The sequence below is a fragment of the Vicugna pacos genome, chromosome 4, assembly GCF_048564905.1.
Source record: "Vicugna pacos chromosome 4, VicPac4, whole genome shotgun sequence".
Lineage (NCBI taxonomy): Eukaryota > Metazoa > Chordata > Mammalia > Artiodactyla > Camelidae > Vicugna > Vicugna pacos.
Window position 1 is genome coordinate 48,082,669 of NC_132990.1, and position 22,423 is coordinate 48,105,091.

At 41.4% G+C, this 22,423-nt stretch overlaps 2 protein-coding genes and 1 non-coding gene across 3 annotated transcripts; 1 reads left to right on the plus strand and 2 right to left on the minus strand.

The window, feature by feature from the left end:
* Positions 1-2,412: 2,412 nt before the first annotated feature.
* On the minus strand, positions 2,413-3,366 carry LOC102540391 (olfactory receptor 13C7-like). The gene has a single exon (XM_006204121.1). It carries the CDS (start codon positions 3,364-3,366, stop codon positions 2,413-2,415), a length of 954 nt encoding a protein of 317 aa, XP_006204183.1.
* A 9,414-nt stretch (positions 3,367-12,780) lies between these two features.
* LOC102533822 (olfactory receptor 13C7) lies at positions 12,781-13,740 on the minus strand. The gene has a single exon (XM_006204173.1). The coding sequence runs from the start codon at positions 13,738-13,740 to the stop codon at positions 12,781-12,783; it is 960 nt and encodes a 319-aa protein (XP_006204235.1).
* Positions 13,741-21,713: 7,973 nt separating this feature from the next.
* LOC116280401 (U6 spliceosomal RNA) lies at positions 21,714-21,818 on the plus strand. The gene has a single exon (XR_004189790.1). It is a non-coding gene; the product is annotated as a U6 spliceosomal RNA (small nuclear RNA).
* The last annotated feature ends 605 nt before the right edge of the window (positions 21,819-22,423 follow it).

Consider the following 22,423-nt stretch of genomic DNA (forward strand, 5'->3'; position numbering starts at 1 on the left):
ACTGGATAATGTGTATTATTTGTTTAATGTACAATGGTTTAAATCTAATCAGGTTCAATAAATGAGTTTTTTCATTTGACCAACTTTCTTTGTTCTTTCATAATCCTTTAATACTTTTAAGAGTTTTCCTCTTAATACTTGTCTGCTGGTATTTACTCCTAAATGTTCAACAAGCATATTAAGACTGTTGTTGCATTTCAGTATCAATGCTATGGATTATGTTTATAAGAACCTCCTTCCCCCCACATCCTTCATAAGAAGAGGCCTTTAGTGGGTTGTGACTTTGCTTCTCTGTCTCCATTTCCCAGCTCGATGAAGTCTCTAGGACTGTAACTGGAGCTGCATCGTTGCCTTGTTGTCACTGTTTACCTCAACTTGTTTGCTAATAAGTCCTTCATATATTCGTCTTTGCAAATTTGGTCTAAGAATTGTCTAGACCTTATTAGTCTCAGGTATTTCATTGTTTTCTGCTATCTCTTCTATGGCATATCTATCACACTCTTTCAATTATTTATTTTTAACTGTTTGTTGGGAGAACATTCTAAATCAATTTTTTTTTCCCGGAAAGAGATTGTAGGGGTCTGTGCTTCCTGTGTTTACACGTGACAGCAAGTGTCTTTTTAACCCTCATTTGTCAGGAGTATGTAGAACTCGGGACTCAACAACCCATTTCCCTCAGAACTTTGTAAGCCTTGTTCCACTGATGTCTACAGTTAGGGCTGCAGAACTGCAGGCCAGTAGCAGTCAGGTTCTCATTCCTTGTTAGCAAATGTGCTTTTCTTCCATGGAAAAGTCTATAGAATTATTTTGGTATGTATAGGAATCAAAATTTATCCTTGAATCTAGGTAGGTGTGCCTTTTGCTACAATTCTTACCTGGTGATTGATGAACCTTTTATGAACAAACTATTTAAAACTTCTATTCAGTGAAATGATTTTTTAAAAATTATTATTTGTCTTTCATCTGCTCCGTTTTCTCTTCATGGATTCCATAATGGTTCCCTGGTCTATCTTCCATGCCTCTCATCTTTTCTTAAATAATTTAAATCCCTTTGTTTTTTTCTCTGAAGTCTAGGAGACCAATTTAAGTTATTTTTAATTTAAAAATTCATTTTTAAGCATTGTCCTGTCTACTTTCAAGTTCTTCCTACTGACTTTTATTTGACCAAGTAAGCGGAATATTTTCCCTGAGAAAAGGCTCTTATTGCCCAGCTATCTTTTCTCCTAGCTTCTTTTTTTTTTGTAGACTTCTCTGGTTTTATTGATTCAGTACTTTCCTGAATCCCACTCAAAAAACTACTGAGAACTTCCTTTAGTGTTTTCACCATCTTCCTGCAGTAACTCTCTCAGCAAAGGCTGATGGTTTTGATTGTTAGTTTCCTCTCTGTTGGATTAAAAATTTCATATCAACTGTCAGAGGTTTTCTATTTTGCTCATTCTTTTAACTAGACTTCTGGATTGATTACTCTAGGGAGTTGACTTGGAATTCCTCCCCAATCATATAGATGATTCTTAGATGTCTCCTCCTTCTCCCTCTGAGCATCACCTCCTCTCCCTCTGACTACTGGGTGACTTGGGAGATTCTTAGGTAGAAAAGCAAGTGATGGTCGCCACTTGGCTGTGTGCTTGGTAAAGCCAGGTCAGATGGCCAGTAGAATTCCTTTGATTCTCCTTGACACCTCTCAGTTTCCATGTGACTCTAATGACCCATGGGAGGCCAATCATATCTAGCAACAGAAGCCAGGGTTGAATAACATTTTCAAAAAGGGAAAAGAAAAAAGGCCTGCACCTTTGACCCTTGCATCAGTTTTGTCACACCTTATTCACTCTCATCTCTGCTGCAAGGATGTAAATGACTTCCTGGTGGGGGCCTTGATTAAGGGCAAGAGAAATATGTTAATTATGAAGACGTAGTTACAGAAGGGTTCAAGAAACAGTTTTAAGAATTAAAATGACAGTAAAGAGAAAGAAACAATGAGAATAAAGATAAAAATATTACTATTAATTAATATGGAGTGAGATGAGTTGAAAGGTAACATAAAAGTAAGAACCCATTCAAATATGTTCAAAGAAAGAGCCAAGGAACAGTTGAAGTACAGACTTACAGACTAGAGCTTTTCATGAGTTAAGCAATAAAACTTGTGAAGAGTTACTTTTCCTTGACATCAGTTTGTTCAGTATGTATCACAGATATAGAGAAATTGACCAACAGGAATATACTTTTATAGAATTGCTTACAGAATGAGGGGAAAATTCACATTAAATGCTCCCTCTTCACACAAAGCCCTTGTGTGTAGTGAGTTTTGGTGTAATTAGATTTACCTACGATAACTTGGATGAAGGTTGCCCTTCATCTTATCCTCTGAGACCTTCAGATATCCTCTGAAACCAAGAGGCAGAGAAACATCCACCATCACCGTGTGAAGTGTTTTTGAGTCAGCAGGTTCCTCACAGCAGTCTTCACGTCCTTGTTCCTGAGGCTGTAGATGATGGGGTTGAGCATGGGGGTCACCACCCCATAGAAGAGGGAGGTGAGCTTGTCTGCAAGGTCTTGTTTGTCTACTCCCAGAGAGTCCCTGGATTTGGGCTTCCCATACATGAAGAGGATGGTCCCATAGAAGATGATCACGACTGTGAGGTGGGCAGAGCAGGTGGAGAAGGCCTTTTCCCTCCCCTCAGCTGAAGGGATCTTCAAAATGGTAGCAATGATGAACATATAGGAGAAAGAGATGAACAGCACGGGGACCCCCAAGAAAATCACATTGGCCACAACCATACTGATCACACTGATGGAGATATCAGCACAAGCCAACTTCAGGACAGCCAGGATCTCACAGGTGAAGTGGTTGATGACGTTGTCCCCACAGAAGGGTAGTTGCATTGCTAGGGATGTCTGCACCATGGCAGTGGTGCTTCCAGCTGCCCAGGAGCCAGCAGCCATGGGCACGTAGGCAGCCTTGCTCATGATCACGGGGTACCGCAGGGGGTTGCAGATGGCCACATAGCGGTCAAATGCCATCATGCCCAGAAGCACACACTCTGTGGCTCCCATGGCAAAGGAGAGGAACATCTGCATGGCACAGCCTGAGAAGGAGATGGTTTTCCTGGGAGTAAGGAAGCTGTCAAGAATGAGGGGGACAGAGGAGGTTGAGTAGCAGAGGAAGGAGAGGTTCCCCAGGAAGAAGTACATGGGCGTGTGCAGGCGGGAGTCAGACACGGTCACCAGGATGAGGACCCCGTTTCCCAGCAGGATCAGCAGGTACATCAGCAGAATGAGCACAAAGAACGTTTTCTCCATCTTCGGGTGGGCTGAGAGGCCCAGGAGAATGAACCCCAGCATCGGGGAGGTCTGATTAGACCTGTCCATGGTGCCTCTCCTCTGTAACTTGCAGGAATTCAAAAAGCCAACTTCATGATTTTCTGATGCCTAAAGTGGCCAGAAAGCCAGTGAGGAAACTCGTCCTGCTGAGCAGCTAGGGAACAGCTCTTGCAACCTGGGGGTCACTCTAAGTAAAATGGAGAGAAATTGATCAAAATCTACTTTGTGATATTTGGCTGCCTGTAGAGGTGTTTCACGTGTCACCAGAGTGGACAGAATTTTTCTAATCATATTCAAGATTGACATTACACATTTACTTCAGGTTATACTATGTGTGGCCAATTCATTTTAATCAATTTTATGAGAAGTGTTATATTACATTTGTATGATTTTCCCGCCTTTAGGGTGTAAGACAGGTTGGAAATAACTGATCATTTTCATCCTCTATTCCTGACCATTCCCCTCTTCAAGCACTTTTGGATATTACCTTCCTCCTCTCACACAGTTTTCTCTCACAGTGCCCAGACCTCTGGGATACTCATTCCTTCTTTCCTTCACGCACCTGCCAGACTCCTCAGGTGCATTTACCCAAAGAACTGGCCTTTGCCAACCACCCAGTGCCTGGCAATCATTAAGTTCCTTTCCCTCTCTGGGCCTCTGATTCCCTAATACTCACTCTGGAATGGATTTATTTTTAGAGGTATTCCATCCCAGGGACCAAGTGACCTCAGGAATCTCTTGTTCTTGGGCTTTCTCACACCCCTGAGATGTCCTTTTCCTTTTCCTTCAAGTTCCCTCCATGCCACTTAGTCACAAGGGTGGAGCCAGGAATGGGGCTGGGCCCACAAGAGTTTACATATTCTTTTAAAAGTGCTCTCTTACCTTTTTTTGTAAATAGCTCAATAAGGAAAATCACTTTTCTGTGGTTTGGGAATAGTCCAGAGGCTGAAAATAGCCAATCTGGTCTGAAAGCAGCAGCCAGAGGAGTGAGCACCCGAAATGGGTGAAAGCTAAGTTTTCTTGTCTTTGTTCTGTGTTTCGGAAAAATCCACAAAGGACCGTCCATTGCATATATGAAGCCATTTAAATGGCACCTTGCTATTGGGATTATTCTAGTCCCTGAAGTAATTTAAAGTTGAGGCATTTAAGTGACAAAATTTAGAAACTTTATACATCTGAGATTATGTCCCCAAGATCCAATTATTCTGAAGTCCTCCAGAAATACTTTCTTCCCTCTCCCTCCCTTTGTACCCATCCTGCTGAGCTACAGGGAGGCATTAGAGAAGAAGGGTCATTCTGGTCCTGCTGGAATTAACATAAACCCCTCAGTCAATGAGAACTCTCAGCAGAGCCCATAATAGATCTGGGAGAATGTGAACCCACTGTACAGGACAAATCCTTGTTAGCAGCCCCAGCATTTCCAAATTCAGGATCTCAGGGCTGGAAAGAAGCAAGTGACCTAGAAGGTTTTGTCTTGTCTGTCTCCCACCAAATAGATTCTGAGCACCTACCAGAGGCCAGGCCTTCACAGGGCATTGGGAGAGTCATAAATGAATCTGGTCCTGGCTCCTGCCAACAGTTTCACAGGTACAGCAGCCGTGGGCTTAAAAAAGGCTAGTTGATTGCAGAAGTGATGTCTTTTTGTTTGAAGACTTTCTTAGGTGTATGTGTTTTATCCTCTCCAGAGAATAAACTTTTTGTTGAGGTAGACAGGGGAGAGTTGACCGATGTCATATAATAAGGGAGGGGATGTAGGAACTTTGTTTATTATACATTTTTTCCTAATCCTCCTTATTTTAGCAGCACCTCTTTTCATTCCTGGTCTGAGGGACCTGGTACAGTGAGTCTTCTGTGCTATAGGTCTGGTTGTGGCTGTCTTAGTTTCTGGCTTAGGATTTGACTCTATCAGATCTGCTATGGAAATGGCTACTAGTCCACTCACTTTCCAGCCTTCAGAATGTTATCACTCTGATGTCTCCTTTCTTCTCCTTAACCTTGTGATCTTGTCATTAAAAACAAAAATTAAACAAAAAAATATTACTGTAGTTTTTGTGGATTTCAGGAAAAGCAACATTAGATGCATGTGTTCAGTTCTCCTTAATGCCTCAGGCCTGATTCCATGCAGTTTCTAACAGGCGCTATTATTTTCTTATGTATGTTAGTCATTGTTTCTTGTCTGTTTCTCTCCTGCTAGAATGTAAGTTTCACAGAAGCAGAGGATTTTTTTTCCTGCATTGTTCCCAGATATATCCTTAGTATAAAAGCTAGACCTGGCTCACAGTAGGCACTTGATGAGTAGTTGATGAATGAATTAATAAGTGAATTTGTGACCTACCTTTATTTTTTTTCTTTGTGTTAGCTCTTTTTTTATATTTTATTTTATCTCTGTCCCATCTTTTTAATTTCTGTTTTTGTAAACATTTTATAATGTGCATATTGGTGCAGTAGGCCATCTATACATTTTGTGAATAAATAAACAGACATACAGTGTAAATTATAAGAAAACATGATTTTAAAACCTAGGACGCTATTGACCCTAGATACCTAAATCCTGGCTATGACTACACCCTTTCAAATATTTAGCAAACCTCTCTTTTCTAAGTGGCTCTTAAACTTTGAGAACCTCTATCATAAGCAAAGCAAGGTTGCAGAATTCAGGACTTTTTGCCTTATTTAGAGGAGATCTGCCAGCTTCCTTCTTATCTGCACCACATGCCTTTTTTTTTTTTTTTTCTGCCAAAGGCCACCCATGGTGAACAGGGCTGGCAACTGCTTTCTCACCAGGATTTTGGAAAGTCACCCCTGAGCTGCAAGATGCCTTGAGGTTCTGGTTTGGAGTCTCTCTCCCAACTCTTTGGGTTTCTCCTCAAACTCTTTCTCAGCCCGTCAGCCCCCAGTACTCTATTCATGGGGGCTTGGGTCTCCTGTGGAAAGCTCAGGGACAGGTGGAAGGGCCCAAACCATTGCTTCATCTGTTATTATTGGTACCAGTACTGTCAGGCACATGGGAATGCACACATCACAGGGACAACCTGACTCACTTCTCCTCTTTCAAGGCCTGTGCCCATGTCAGCTCTTGGCACCTTCTTATGTTGGTGTAACTTTAAGCCCTCTCCATACTTTTCTGGAATGAGGAGATAGTATTTGGGAGAAGGAGATACAGGTATGAAGTCAATGAGGTTAAGTAAAAATTCTGTAGATCTTAATTTGAATTGTATCTATGTATTCTCTTCCAACTGAAAAGGTCTGTTAGTGGATAGTGAGACCCCTAAATTAGGAGGGCCACCAAAGTGTGGATCCTTGCCACCAGCTATGAAAGATTTCACAGCAGAGGCAGAGGGATGAAGTGAAAAAACTGCTTTATTTCTCAAAAGAGGAAAAGGAAGGAAAGTGGTCAGATAGGGAGAAGGAAAGAAAAGCACTTGAGCGGGGAAAGGAAGGGCTCCAGCGGAAAACCATCAGCCAAGATGGCCAGTAGAGACAGGTGCAGCCTGGGTCAGGCCATGTGGACTTTCATGGGAGGCTTCTGCCATCATGTTCTCCTTCTGGGTGTTATGGAACCAATCAGTCCTTAAACAGGCTTTTCAGTCCTTGTATCGGCTTTTCTGGTTCTTGTCATGGCAGTTGTCAGCTGTCATGGCACTGGTTGGTGTGTCATTTAGCATGCTATTACATTACAGTGAGTGTATAATGAGACTCAAGGTCCACTGGAAGTCAAATCCTCCACCATCTTGGGCTCCACTGGTTCTAACAAGTTCTTATTTCTTCTCTTTTCAACTGCCTCCTGAGACTTAGATATGGGTAATTGGTTTCTATTTGATGGAGCAGTATGATCACACCCTCAGGGGTATGATCCTGAGGGCAACAGCCTTGGTAACCAAAAGGAAATTTGCTTTTAATCAGAATGGCTGCAATCTGGTGGACCCAGTGTCACCCCAAAAAACCCATTCCCAAAGATTCTGTTCAGCCATGAAAGTTTTAAAGGGAAATGGGGGAGCAATCTCAGTGAATTGCTGAGATAGGTTTTTAGAGTTATTACCATCTCCCCAATGCCTGCAGGCTTGTCCTAATCACCTGCTTGAGCCTGCTCTTCTATGACTTAGGGAGGTCTGGGAGACTTTGGGTTTCTATAAATAAGGGGGTGGGGCACAGAGTCCTGCTCAGTATCAGGCCTAGAAACTGACAAACTCAGTAGCACCCCTAGCACCCAGATTGTGGGTTCTAAATACCAATCCCCACTAAAGGAATAAGAGCTCCTTAGGGAAAATGGTTGTTTCCAGGTCTGGAGAGGAATTGTACATGTTGAGCGTCAAACATCTTGACATAACCAGAAGGCAAGGAAGCCATCAAAGATACTAGGGGACTGTTAGAAGATCTCAGGAGCCATGAGCTCATCACTACGCTTGAAACAAAAACCTGTCAAGTATTTAGATCTAATCACCAATTTATAGGAAATACAGGGACAAGTACTATAGGACTGTAATCAGCAAAATGCAGACTATGGTAATGTGATATTATGATTTATAAGAAATACATATTTGTTCATTCAGATGGCCAAAATATATTTCTCATATATATTTGGTCTTTGTTCATTGTTCCTGGCTCATAGTTGCCAAGGCCCTTCACAGCTCTTAAAATCCTTGAAATTTTTTGGGTGATAATAGCAATGGAGCAACTTTCCTCATAGTACTTGGTCTTTTATCCTCAATTCCTGAAAAACACTTTAGCATCATAAAGGTGAAATGGGTGTCTTGTTATTCATAACAAGCTCATTTCAACCACAATAGGGTTTATGTTAATTAGATGAGTTTTGAAGCACTTAAGAATGGAGCTGATTGCTAGGGTAAGCAACCCTAAATAGAGGGTTAGAACTTTCAGTCTCACCTCCTGATTTCCTGGGAGGGGAGAAAGGCTGGAGGTTGAATTAATCACTAATGGGCCATGATTTAATCAGTCCTGCTCCTATATGCAGCCTCCATAAAAACCCAAAGGTTATGGTTTGGAGACCTTCCAGGTTGATGAACATGTGGAGATTTGGAAGAGTGGTGTGTTTGGAGAGGGCGCAGAAGCTCCATGCCCTTTCCCCATACCTTGCCCTATGCATCTCTTCTATCTAGCTGTCCCTGAGTTATATCCTCTTATAATAAACCAGTGATACAGTAAGTAAAATGTGCCTCCAAGTTCTGTGAGCCTATCTATCAAGTTAATCAAACCCAAGTAAGGGGTCGTTGGAACCTTCAATCTATGACTGGTCAATCAGAAGCACAGGTGACAACCTGGACTTGCAACTAATGTTTGAAGTAGGGGAGGCAGGGCAGAGAGCAGTCTGATAGCAGATAGCAGTCTGATGCTATCTCCAGGTAGATAAGTTACCGAAGAATAAGTTCTTGTCTCATGCAGGAAGGAATTCAAGAGAGAGCCGTAGTAAAGTGAAAGTAGATTTATTCAGGGAGACACACACTCCATACACAGAGTGCTGGCTGTCTCAGAAGGGAGAACGGCCATGAGGTGTGGGGGTGGTTAATTTTTATGGGCTGGGTAATTTCATATGCTAACAAGTTGGAGGATCATTCCAGCTATGTTGGGGAAGGGGCAGGGGATTTCTAGGAATTGGGCCCCACTCACTTTTTGGCCTTTTATCGTCAGCTATGGAACTGTCTTGGCACCTGTGGGTGTGCCATGAGGCTCAAGGTCCACTGGAAGTCAAATCTTCTACCATCTAGGTTCTACCCGGTGTATGTCCTATCCTCAATTGCTCATTCCTTCAGTGGTTGTGCCCTGCCCTCTTCCCTCCTGTCTCAGATAGTGAAAGAATTTAGTCCAATTCTAGGACCCTCAGCTGGTGTCTGAGCATTGCTTGGTGGGAAGTGGGAAACCCCCCTCCACTCTACACTCACATTGAAATTGGTAGCAGAACTCTTTGGTAAACTCTACAGTTTCCCATAGTGAGAAACTATTCCTCTCCCCAAAATGTAAATTAAAAAATGGAGAGGGAGAGAAAAAAGAGAAGAGAACTATAGAGTAAAAGAGACCAATTATAATGTATAATTTGGATTTCAGTTCAAATAAACAAATTGAAATAATTAAAGCATTTATAAGACATTTGGGGAAATATAAATGCTAGATAATTGATAATAGTAATTAATTACTTTGGAGTTTCAGATATATTAATAGTGTTTTTGAACCTAAGTTCATGTGCCTGACACACAATGAAACCAAACAAACCAAAATGTCTTAGTTTGGAGAAGAGAAACGTTTATTAGGTTGAGGAGGTGTCAAACTGGGAGATGGGAGATCTAGTCTCGTCTCATATCCACCTTGCTGTCCTGCCCAAAGCAAAGTTGCAGACTTCCAGGTACCATCTTGTGACTTCGATGTGTCATTGGTGATTGTGACTCATCTATGTATTGCTGCAAAGCAAACTAGTAAATCATGGTCTCGTGATCCTTTAACTTCTTTCTAGGAAGAGAGCAAAAGCAATGGTTGAGGCATATTGACTTAGAGCCTTCGTGATGGTTCAGGAGTTTCTGTTCTTAATTGACCAAGGTCCGAATTAATCCTGTGTTGAGGTCCTCCTCCCTGTAGTGAGCTAAGAAGGGCACAGAGGGGCTCTGTGCTCAGTAGGAAAGGCCAGTTCACACCCGAGTGGGACAGATAATACTGGGTATGAGGTGGTGAAACAGGAACACACCCCTGCACTCCCACAGCCCAAGAGACTGTTTCAGTGACTGTGTCCACATTTCCATCCAGGATGGGCAGGGAGCTCTGTGGGGCCCAAGAGAGAGGCTGACCATGCCTCAGGCAGGAGGAGCCCAGGACGCCCAAGCAAGGCAGGCTGAGAGCATTTGTTTTCATTAGAAAGTTTTGATTCTCCGGAAAATACGAACATCCAATTTCTTCAAGGAAAAAGAGGCAATTTCTCTCCCTAACGATATCTTTGCCCCCTTTTGTGTCACTACTGACTGAGATCCTCACACATTTTACCTCTGGACCTCTTGCCAGGTACACAGTGAGCTGGCTCTGCCTTTCAGTTTTATCAGTCGGCCACCTTGTTCCATCTTCTGCTGGTCACATCTCCCCTTCCTGACTTCAGCTTCCGTCGGATCCCTGTGGCGCCCCGGCTCTGCTCTCTCCCATAGATCCATCCTTTAACCCTCCAGTCTATGGAGTCAGAGCATGTACTTAAGACTTACCTAGGGGAGGAAAACAAAGCTTAAATACAGATACTAGCTGTGAGCGTGCCCAGACTATGATCCTCCACATGTGTGTTGCAGGATCCACCTTACTTGCCCTCATAGGAAATGCCCTCCGTGGAATCTGCAACGTCCCAACTCCGCTGAGTCTCAGGGAAAGGATAAAAGCTAACTTCATCTTCAGCCTTGCCTCCAAGAAAAATAAAAGTTGAAGATGGGCCATTTCCTGCAATGAAGACCATTTTTCTTACTGCTGTGTCTTGAAGTTTTGCCCCACACTGTCTTCAGTGCAACCTTTTTAGAGTGAGATTTTTAATCTTTATGTGACACAAAGGTGCGCTGAGCTGTTTTTCTCAAAGAGAGGGAGCAGCGTGCTTGAAAGGTGAATTCAGACTTGCCCAGTAGAGAATCAGACAAATCATGAATTGTTCTTTTCAACAGCATTCCACTTCCATTCCCTCAAGTCACACTCCTACCAGGTTTTAGGTTTCACCAGACTTCAGACTATACTATAGAGCGACAGTCATCAAGACAGCATGGTACTGGTACAAAGACAGACATATAAACCAATGGAACAGAATAGAGAGCCCAGAAATGAACCCACAAACTTTTGGTCAACTAATCTTTGACAAAGGAGGCAAGAATATACAATGGAATAAAGACAGTCTCTTCAGCAAATGGTGTTGGGAAAACTGGACAGCTGCATGTAAAACAATGAAGCTAGAACACTCCCTTACACCATATACAAAAATCAACTCAAAATGGATCAAAGACTTAAATATAAGACAAGATATAATAAACCTCCTAGAGGAAAACATAGGCAAAACATTATCTGACATACATTTCAAAAATTTTCTCCTAGAAGAAATAAAAGCAAGAATAAACAGATGGGACCTAATGAAACTTACAAGCTTCTGCACAGCAAAGGAAACCAGAAGTAAAACAAGAAGAAAACCTACGGAATGGGAGAAAATTTTTGCAAATGAAACCGACAAAGGCTTGATCTCCAGAATATATAAGCAGCTCATACGACTCAATAAGAAAAAAATAACCCAATCCAAAAATGGGCAGAAGACCTAAACAAGCAATTCTCCAAGGAAGACATACAAATGGTCAAAAGGCACATGAAAAAATGCTCAATATCACTAATTATCAGAGAAATGCAAATCAAAACTACAATGAGGTATCACCTCACACCAGTCAGAATGGCCGTCATTCAAAAATCCAGAAATGACAAATGCTGAAGAGGCTGTGGAGAAAGGGGAACCCTCCTACACTGCTGGTGGGAATGCAGTTTGGTGCAGCCACTATGGAAAACAGTGTGGAGATTCCTCAAAAGACTAGGAATAGAGTTACCATATGACCCAGGAATCCCACTCCTGGGCTTGTATCCAGAAGGAACCTACTTCAGGATGACACCTGCACCCCAATGTTCATAGCAGCACTATTTACAATAGCCAAGACATGGAAACAGCCTAAATGTCCGTCAACAGGTGACTGGATAAAGAAGATGTGGTATATTTATACAATGGAATACTACTCAGCCATAAAAACCGACAACATAATGCCATTTGCAGCAACATGGATGCTCCTGGAGAATGTCATTCTAAGTGAAGTAAGCCAGAAAGAGAAAGAAAAATACCATATGAGATCGCTCATATGTGGAATCTAAAAAACAAAAACAAACAAACAAACAAACACAAAGCATAAATACAGGACAGAAATAGACTCATAGACAGAGAATACAGACTTGTGGTTGCCAGGGGGGTGGAGGGTGGGAAGGGATAGACTGGAATTTCAAAATTGTAGAATAGATAAACAAGATTATACTGTATAGCACAGGGAAATATACACAAAATGTTATGATAACTCACAGAGAAAAAAATGTGACAATGAGTGTGTATATGTCCATGAATGACGGAATAATTGTGCTGAACACTGAAATTTGACACAACATTGTAAAATGATTATAAATCAATAAAAAATGTTAAAAAAAAATTAGGTCTGAAGTATGTATAGCTCACAGGTAGAGCGCTTGCTTGGCATGCCCCAGGTCCTGGGTTCAATCCCCAGTACCTCCATTAAAAATAAACAAATAAATAAAATTAAAAATTAGGTTCAGTAACAGCTAAAACTCTCCATTACATGTGTAATTCAATTTTTCTGGTCACTCTTCATATGTAATTTCTTTGGGAGACTCATTCTTCTGAGATTCATGGATGAAAGTGACCAAGAGGCACAGAACTACAGGGACATCTCTCCTCTAACATCACCAGGTGAAGTGTTTCTCACTCACCAAGTTCCTCACAGCAGTCTTCACATCCTTGTTCCTGAGGCTGTAGATGATGGGGTTGAGCATGGGGGTCACCACCCCGTAGAAGAGGGAGATGAGCTTGTCTGCAAGGTCTTGTTTGTCTGCTCCCAGAGGATCCTTGGATTTGGGCTTCCCATACATGAAGAGGATGGTCCCATAGAAGACGACCACGACTGTGAGTTGGGCAGAGCAGGTGGAGAAGGCCTTTCTTCTCCCCTCAGCTGAGGGGATCCTCAGGATGGTGGTGAGGATGAAGATGTAGGAGACAAAGATGAACAGCACAGGGACCCCCAGGAAGATCACATTGGTCACCCCCATACTGATCACATTGATGGAGATGTCAGCACATGCCAACTTCAGGACAGCCAGGATCTCACAGGTGAAGTGGTTGATGACATTGTCCCCACAGAAGGGCAGCCTCATTGCAAGGGATGTTTGAACCATGGAGGCAGCACTTCCAGCTGCCCAGGAGCCAGCAGCCATGGGCACGTAGGCAGCCTTGCTCATGACCACAGGGTACCTCAGGGGGTTGCAGATGGCCACGTAGCGGTCAAACGCCATCGTGCCCAGAAGCACACACTCTGTGGCTCCCATGGCAAAGGAGAGGAACATCTGCATGGCACAGCCTGAGAAGGAAATGGTTTTCCTGGGGGTGAGGAAGCTGTCAAGAATGAGGGGGACGGAGGAGGTTGTGTAGCAGATGTCAAGGAAGGAGAGGTTCCCCAGGAAGAAGTACATGGGTGTGTGCAGGCGGGAGTCAGACACGGTCACCAGGACGAGGACCCCGTTTCCCAGCAGGATCAGCAGGTACATCAGCAGGATGAGCACAAAGAACGTTTTCTCCATCTTCGGGTGGGCTGAGAGGCCCAGGAGAATGAACTCTGTCACGGAAGCAGTCTGGTTGGCACTTTCCATGGTGTGTCTTCTCTTTAAACTGAATAAAATGCTCAGAGGTCCAAACTCAACATCCTTTGTCTTGTGTAGGTCCAGGGCATCTGGTCTGGAGTTCTAGTCAGGCTGAGTGAGCAGAAAACAGTTCTGAAATCCATGGTCTCTGTTTCTTTCCAAGAAAAGAGCAATAAAATCAGAAATTACTTTGGGGCCATAGGACATCAGGTTTACGGTGTTTAAAATGATGATTCTGATCTTTTAATGCATTCCAATCAGAGACAAGACACATAACATATTCATTTTAGTGGTTCTGTGGTCTATATGGCAATTCATCTCATTAAACTTTGATTGGAAATGTGACTGTAAGTTTGTTCCATGTTCTCCCACTCTGTACTAGGTATTAGGGAAATCATTAATTGTGAATACAGATCATTTTCTCAGAAAATACATCCCTATTGTTCCCAAGATCTTTTTTCTCATTAGCCACACCAGCTTCAGGGCTTTCCATCCATCTGTGTGACCATCCACCTGTCTACTCATCCATCATTCCGTCCATCCATCCATCCATCCGTCCATCTGTGTCTAAACATCATCCACCAAAACACGTGTTGAGCACCCAGTGTGTGAATGTGACAGTTCCTCTGAGGAACAAGGGTGACCCATGGCTTAAGTGGGCTCACAACCTGGCAGGGAGGGGAAACAGAAGGATTCAGGAGAGGCCAAAACATCCAAAATGGCAGGCAGAGTATTGGTAGAACAGGGGTCATAGAAGGCTCCTTTAATGATGTTGAATCCAGCTGGGCTTTTAAGGACAAAAGGAGGACTGGACACAAAGAGATGCAAGGGAAAGGGGGGAGGTCTCCAAGGTGACTTTGTGCTCAGGAAGTGTTGATATGTTCCTAGCAGTCGAATCTGTTGTTCAGTGAGGATAGACAGAGAACTGTCTCCAAAAACCCAGTCGATCACAGTTTCTGAAAATCTAGTTCTCTTGGATAACTAAGCAGTGCTTTTTTTTTTTCTGTGTTGAATATATTTGACATATAATGTGTAAATTGAAGGCGTGCCATCTGGTACTTTGATACATTTATCTATTGTAATATGATTGCTGCTGTGGTATTTATCACATTACATAATTATAGTACAATGTTGTCTATATTCATTATACTATGCATTAGATCACTGACTTATTTATTACTTGTTGCAAGTTTGTACCTTTAAGCAGCATCTATTTTATTTTATTTTAATAACATTCCCCCTTGGTGATCATGCAAAAATCCGTGGACATTAACAGTCCTTGAGCCTTTTGTCACCAGACTCATATCGTACCATTGATTATGCTCCCCAAGTTACCTAGTCCAACCCTGTCTCCATTGTAGTTCTTTTTCTGCACCACACTGATCCATGGCTTTTCAACTTCAGCTTGATTTCCTCTAAAGATAAAGAGTCTACTGCATTCCCAAACAGCCTACTCCATATTTGCAGACTCTAGAGTATTAGAAAATTCTTGAACATATTGAGCCAAGCAGTCGGTTTTCTAAGTTTTTCTTGTTCATGTGATGGTGGTCAGCTTCCTTCTGGAACTGCACTGAATCTGCAAATACATCAGATATGTAAGCCCAGAGACTTGGGCTCCATTGTGCTTAACCTTCTGACCTGCTAAGTAGATTTCAGTACTTCTTCCCTCTCCTAGACCCTCAGGTTACCCTATTCTGTGTTGGGATTGGAAGAGATAAATGATGTTCAAACTTTGTATGAAAGAGAACTTCTGTTCTCTTAAATTCAGAACCCCCATGTATAATGCAGAGCTGCTCTTATTGAAGGGGACAGGGAGGGCTCAGAAAGTCTGGGCTGCTCAGCCCATGAGGCTCCTCTGAGGCCAGGTCACAGGACCACAGGCTCCATTTTCATTGTAGGCCATAAAAATGTCACTCTCTGGAGCACAACAACAGGACAACACTAGCCATTTCCATAGTTACAGTGTGAATGGTGCTCCCTGGAGTTGTACAAGAAGAGGCTCTGAAACCATGGAACCATCTCATCCTGGGAGTCTCTCTGAAATTAGGAGAATCCATGAAGTGAGACAGTTTCATAGGCTTCTTGCTTTTAGGTTTTTCTGACCCAGGAAGAAGGGGTTTTGCATGGCCCTGAATCTTTGTGATACCACTGAAATTGTTTCATTTCTTCCCTTCTCCAGTCTCAACCCCTTTGAAAAATCAAATCATAAGCTGGAAATGTCACTGCACTAATAAAAATTTGAAGACTACTCTTATGAGAACTCTCACCTACCTTTTTCACGAACCTATTGAGAAAGGGTCCCTCTGTCTTGGAAACAGTACATGGACCAGAAATAGCAATACTAGTTTAAAGGCCCAGGCTGAGATGTCCACCTCTGATTTGAAGAAGGGATGAAAGCCAGTGCCTCCCTCTCTGTTTTGGTTCTGTGTTTTAGGCAAAATCTCCAAAGGAACAACCAGTACATGAAGAAGGCAATTTGAAATCAGCACTGCAATTGGGACTACTGCATTCCCTGAAGTGATTAAAAGTTTGGAAATGGAATCATACGAAGTCAGGAAACTTTTTATACTTTTGGGACAATGTCCCTGAGATCCAATTATGCTGAAAGCACTCCAGAAAAACGTCTTTTTTTCCCCTTCTTTTGTTCCTGATGGAACACTTTCCATCAGATGGAGAGATGTTTCCACTCTTAGGCCACTGAAGGACATCGAGGAAGCATTTCCATGTCATGCCTTGAATTTCTACAAACTTCAGAATGCTTAAACTTCTTGAGGAGAACAGCTGGGGAGATAAGAATTATTTAGTAACACCCTATGTTCATGGTATTGTGGAACCAGCAGCTGCAGGCACAATACTTCTAAACCAAGTGCTCGAGGTCATGACTGCGGACACTTAGGGGAACTACCACCCAGAGCCATGGGGAGACTTCACGGAGGAGGCAGCTTCTGGTCAGGGACAATGAGGGAGAATTTTCACATAAAGAGATGGGCAAGGGTTGTGAGAAAGGGGAAGACCATCTTGGGGACAATACTTGGAACAGGTCTTAGGACTGAGTATTTCTTCCACAGCCTCTACAAGTCATTTGTTTGAAAAGCATCGTGGAACAGGAGACATAGAACAAAGCCCAGGGAAGACCTTCTAAGTTGGTGGAATCTGGAATGTGGTAGCAGCCTCTAAGATGGCCCCCAGTGATTCCTGCCTACTGGATTTCATGGGCTTATGTACCGTCCCCTTTAGTAATAATTTCTAACCAAAAAAACACACTTTTGCCAGTTTTGATGAAGAAAACTGCCAGAATGGAGAGGCCCATTTGGCAAGGAACTGAGGAAGGTCTCTAACCAACAGCCAGGGAAGAACTGAGGTCCTCAGACCAGTAGCCCTCAAGGCATTGAATTCTTCCAACAACCATGTAAGTGAGTTTACTATTTAACCGTTTCCCAGTCAAACCTTCAGATGAGATCCCAGCCCTTGCCAACATCTCTGATTACAGTCTTGTGAAAGACCCTGAAGCAGAGGACCCAGCAAATCTGTGCTCAGATTCTTGACCCACAGAAACTGTGTAACAATACATGTGTGTTCTTCTAAGTGACTAAGTTTTGAAGTGATGTGTTTTGGAACAATAGGTAACTAATACATAGAATATGGTTAAAAGCTGTGAGGAAGAAGCTAGGGAAAGAAAGAGGTGACACATCTGGTCCAGTGAAGGGGAGCTCCCTACTTCCCCAAAAATCTTTCCTACTGCCAGGGGACATTAGTGATCAGAAGGTATTTCCTCATTCTGAACCAAAGCCTGCCTATCTCCCTGCAGCTCTACCCTTGGTCCTCACTTTGCACCTGCGGGCCACACAACGTGATTGCTTTGTCTTTTGCATATTAGCCCTTCAAAGATAGGAGGACAATAAATCATTATAGATATGCTCAGTTACACTGAAGATGTGAGCCTGATCTAAGGACAACTACCCTTCTACAGTAACTCAGCAAATAACAAATAGTAACTCAATAAATATGTAATAAAATCATGACTAAAAGCTATCAGGTAAACCAGTCTCTGCCATCAGTCCAAGTGGCACAAGGAATCTTGGGCCCTCAGATGACCTGCTTATAAAAGGAGCTTTTCATTATTATTTATAGCAAAGAAACAGTAACAAGTACAAGAACAAGCTCCCATAAGAATACATCTTCATTTTGTAATGAGGCTGCTAGAAAGTTCACTAGACATATTTGTGGCTTGTCAATAACAATCACTATAAAAAGTCCATAAATTTAGACAGACAGTTTGTTGTCTACTTTTTGGTGTCTAATTTCCTCACAGTGAAGTGCATAACTCTTAAGTGTACCAACCAATGAATTTTGAAAGACACGCACACCCATGTAACTCACATCCTATTAAGTTACAGAATATTTCCAACACAACAGTTTTCTCATGCCCCTTACTAGTTAATCCTTAATACCACCCTGTCAGAGCAATCCCCATTGTTCTAATATTTTTCAACTTTGTTTAAATGTTACCTTTTCAGAAACATCATATTAATATAATCATATGTAAGCCTTTATTCAGAATAATGTTTTTGAGATCTGTCGTGTTGTTACATGGTTTTGTAGTTTGTCCCTTTTTATTATTGAGTAGTAGTATTCCATTATATGGACATCCTAGTTTGTTTATCCACTCTCCTTGTTGATGGGCATCCAGCTTGTTTCTAGTTTTGGCTGTTATGAATAAAGCCATTGTTAACATTATCATACAAGTCTTTTTGTAGACATGTATTTTAACTTCTCTTGGCTAAATACCTGAGAATGAGACTGTTCATAGATATACAATGGACAGATCTTTTGCCAGAGTGTTTGTACCATTTTACACTCTTATCAAAAAAGCCACAAGGGTTCTCATGTCACATTTTCACCACTTTTGGTGTTACCAGTTGTTGAAATTTTAGCCACCCTGGTTGATGTGTAGTGGTATCTCACTGTGGTTTTCATTTGCATTTTCTTGATAACTAATGGTATTTATGTGCTTTTTCATGTGCCAGTTGGTCATTCTGATATTTTTCTTTGTAAATTATCTGTTCATCTATTTTGTCCACTATTATACTTTTCTTGTTTTTTTCCCCTAAATATTGAGTTGTAGCAAGTCCTTATGTATTTTAGAGTCCTTTGTCACATATATGTATTATGAACATCCTGCTAGCCTGTGGCCTGCATACTCATTTTCTTAATAGTGTCTTTTGCTGAGCACATGTTTGGTTGATTTTTTAATGTGTCTGGCAGCTCAAAACAGTATTCTGATTTCCTTTTATCCTGCAGTTTGGCTTTTGATAGGTGGAGGCACACATTTTTCTGACACGGGCTGGGGAAGGTGTAGAAAAATAAGGTGTGTGTAGGCTTCTGCCTGTTTTTGTCTTCATGTTTTGGTAAGATAATTTGGCTCTTACCAGCTGGGATTTATGTCCTCATGAACAATCAGGCAAGATATCAGGTAAAAAGAGGGAGAGCAAAGGTCAGAACATGGAGAGAGGGTTGGTAGATTGGTGATAAATGCTGGGGGCTCCCTCCCCACCCCCAACAAGGATTTCTTCAGAGGAACATGAATGTCCATGGTCTCTGGACCATGCTTATGGCAGATTTGGTGGGTATGACATCATTTTGAATGCTACCATCCAGCCTCTTTGAGGTATTGTCTCTAGCTCACCTGAGAGGTGCCATCATGCCAGTGTAAGACAGGGCTCATCCAGGGAGGGCATTGTGCCAGAGAAGGGAGACAGCAGTGAAGCCATTGAGCTTAAAGTATTTCTACAAGAGTGACTCTCTAAAAGTGGATGGGGTAAAAATGAGACCAGTAGGATTTCTGTCTGTGTGGTTGATTTTGTTTGTTTGTTTTTTAAATAAGGACAAAGAACTCAAGTAGAGGTGTATGTGCAAAGGGTCTGACAGGATGGGAGGGTGTGGGGTGAGTCAGTCCATGTGCCAAGAAATCCAGAGAATCTCTAGTAGCTGAGACTCAGGCTTTTTTTAGACCTAGGCAAAGAGAGGAATTCACCTCTGATCTTTCACTGCAAAGCTAGCTGCTACGTCAGTAGTCACCGCAGAAGTTTCCTTGAGTGAACTGAGTTGCAGGAGCCAGTGTGGCCCAATGCCCTCAGGCCTCAGCCCCATAGGCAGCCTGCTGAGCAGATGTTTTAAATTTTGGTGACCTCTATCTTTTTTTCCCTTTTTTGGCTATTGCTTTCTGTATCCTCTCTGAGAAAATTTTGCCTATCCCCAGTCACAAAGACATTTTTCTATACTTTATTATAAAAGCTTTATAGTTTCAGCTTTCATGTTCAGGTTCATAGTCCATAGTAAAATAGTTTTTGTTTGTTTGTTTATTTTTTGGTCTAGTTGTTCTAGTAATTATTGTAAAAAGGGATATGAAAATTTCAAATTCTGACTGTAGCTCTATCTCTTCCTTTATATCTGTCTTTGCTTCATGTTATTTAAAGACTTGTTACTAGGTGAATACACATTTATTATTTTTATGTCTTCCTAATTGACACCTTATCATTATGAAATGTCCTTCTTTATCTACGGTAATACTCTTTGTCTTCAAGTCTGCTTTATCTGAAACTAATATAACCTTTCAGCTGTTTGCCTGATATATTTTCCCATCCTTTTACTTTCAACCTATGTATGTCATTATGAAATTCTTCCTATAGACAGAATACAGTTGAGTCTTGCTTTTTATCCTGTCTGATAGTCTCTATAGTTTAACTAGTAAGTTTAATCCATTTCTATTTAATATAATCATTGATTAGTTGGGTTTAGGTTTACTATTATGTTGTTTTCTTTTTATTGCATCTAGTTTTTGTTCATCTGTTCCTCCTTTCCTGCTGTCTCTTGGGTTAATTGAATAGTTCTTAGAACTAATTCCATTTTATCTATTGGCTTTTAAGATATATCTCTTTGCCTTATTTTTCTACTGGTTGCTCTAGGAATTATTATATACATCTGAATCTTTTAATTGTCTCAATATCCTTGCTTAAAAAAGGATATATAAATCAATTAGGCAAACAAATAAATGAATTAGTCCCAATAGCAAACTACTTCTACTAGAACATTTTGGGTACTTGCTACTCAAAGTGTGGTCTAAGGCCAGTAACAACATCACTTGAGATCGTGTTAAAACTGCAGAATCTCTAGTTACACTCCAGATGTACTGAACCATAATCTGCATTTTGACAAAAACCTCAGGTGATTTATAGGCACATTAAAGTTCGAGAAGTACTGTCCTCCATGATTGAGTGACATTCTAAAGTAACACAGAGCAAATGTTAGCCACATCAAAATATCTGTCTGGCGATGTTCTGTTTAGCAATGTCCATTACTTCTTGGAATCCACCACACTATGTTCTTCTTGGGTAAACTTGGGTAGTTTTGTTTGCTTCCCATTTGTGAGCACTACTCCCAGAGGGGCCACAACCCCACAACTAGCCTTTTCTCATACTATCAGCTGCTTTGCTCCTTGCATTATTCTAAACCTGATACTCACACCTAGCCCCCTCAAAATGGAAAATGCGCAGTGCCTTTGCTCCATGCAGTGCCGTATTCACTTTTTGTTTGTTTGTTTTGGTGAAGTTCTATCTTCCTTCTACTCCAGAGCTATGTTGTTCTTGTGGAGTGAAATGGTGGCTCTATTGAAAACCAGACAAACTGATTCTGAATCTCTGTGATTTGGTCTTACTGCTAAAAATATAGTAGTCATAATTTAGGTTTCCTAGGTAATAGACTCTAAGGGATTCAGCATATGAATTTTTGTGAGGCACAAACATTCAGTCCATAGCAGCTCTCATTGTGTAAAGCGGCCTTATCTCCTCCTCATGACTAGGATCAGTCCTATGCCACTAGGATAGTGACTTCTTTCCTTGCCTGCTGGTCTCTTGGCATAAGAAGTCCAACATGACTGGGAGATAGCCATAGCTTAAAGTTTAACAGATAGAAAAGAAAATCCAGTGCTCACTTAGGCAGCATATATACAAAAATTGGAACTACGCAGAGAAGATTAGCATGGCCCCCGTGCAAGGATGACACAAATTCATGAAGCATTCCATAGTTTTAAGATGAAAAAAAAAAAAATAATAATAATAAAAGTCCAGAATTTAGTCCTTACATTTATGGTCAGTTGACTTTCAACAAAAGTGCCAAGGCAATCCAATGGAGGAAAAGATAGTCTTTATATCAAATGGTACTGAAACAGTTGGATATTTGTATGTAACAATGATTGAGACCCTTACCTTGTGCCATACAAAAAAATTAACTCAAAATGGATCACAGATCTAAATGTAAAACCTAAAATCATACAACTTCTGGAAGAAAACATAGGGGGAAATCTTTGTGGCCTTGGATTAAGTAAAGATTTCTTAAATAAGATACCAAATTTTAGATTATGATAAATTGTACTACAGAATTAAAAACTTCAGTTTTCAAATGACACTGTAAGAGTGAAAAGACAAAAAAGAGTGAAAATATTTGCAAATTATATATTTGATAAAGGTCTTGTATCCAGGTTACATAAAGAACTCTTACATGTGACTCCATGATTAAAAAGACAGCCCAATTAAAATATCTACACCAAAAAGGTATGTCAATGGCTCAAAAGCACATGAAAAGATTCTCAATATTGGTATCCATCAGGAAGTGCAAATTAAAACTACAGTGGCAT

Excerpts from the sequence above, each read along its gene's own strand:
- LOC102540391 (XM_006204121.1), bottom strand. The coding sequence starts at position 3,366 with ATGGACAGGTCTAATCAGACCTCCCCGATGCTGGGGTTCATTCTCCTG.
- LOC102533822 (XM_006204173.1), bottom strand. The coding sequence starts at position 13,740 with ATGGAAAGTGCCAACCAGACTGCTTCCGTGACAGAGTTCATTCTCCTG.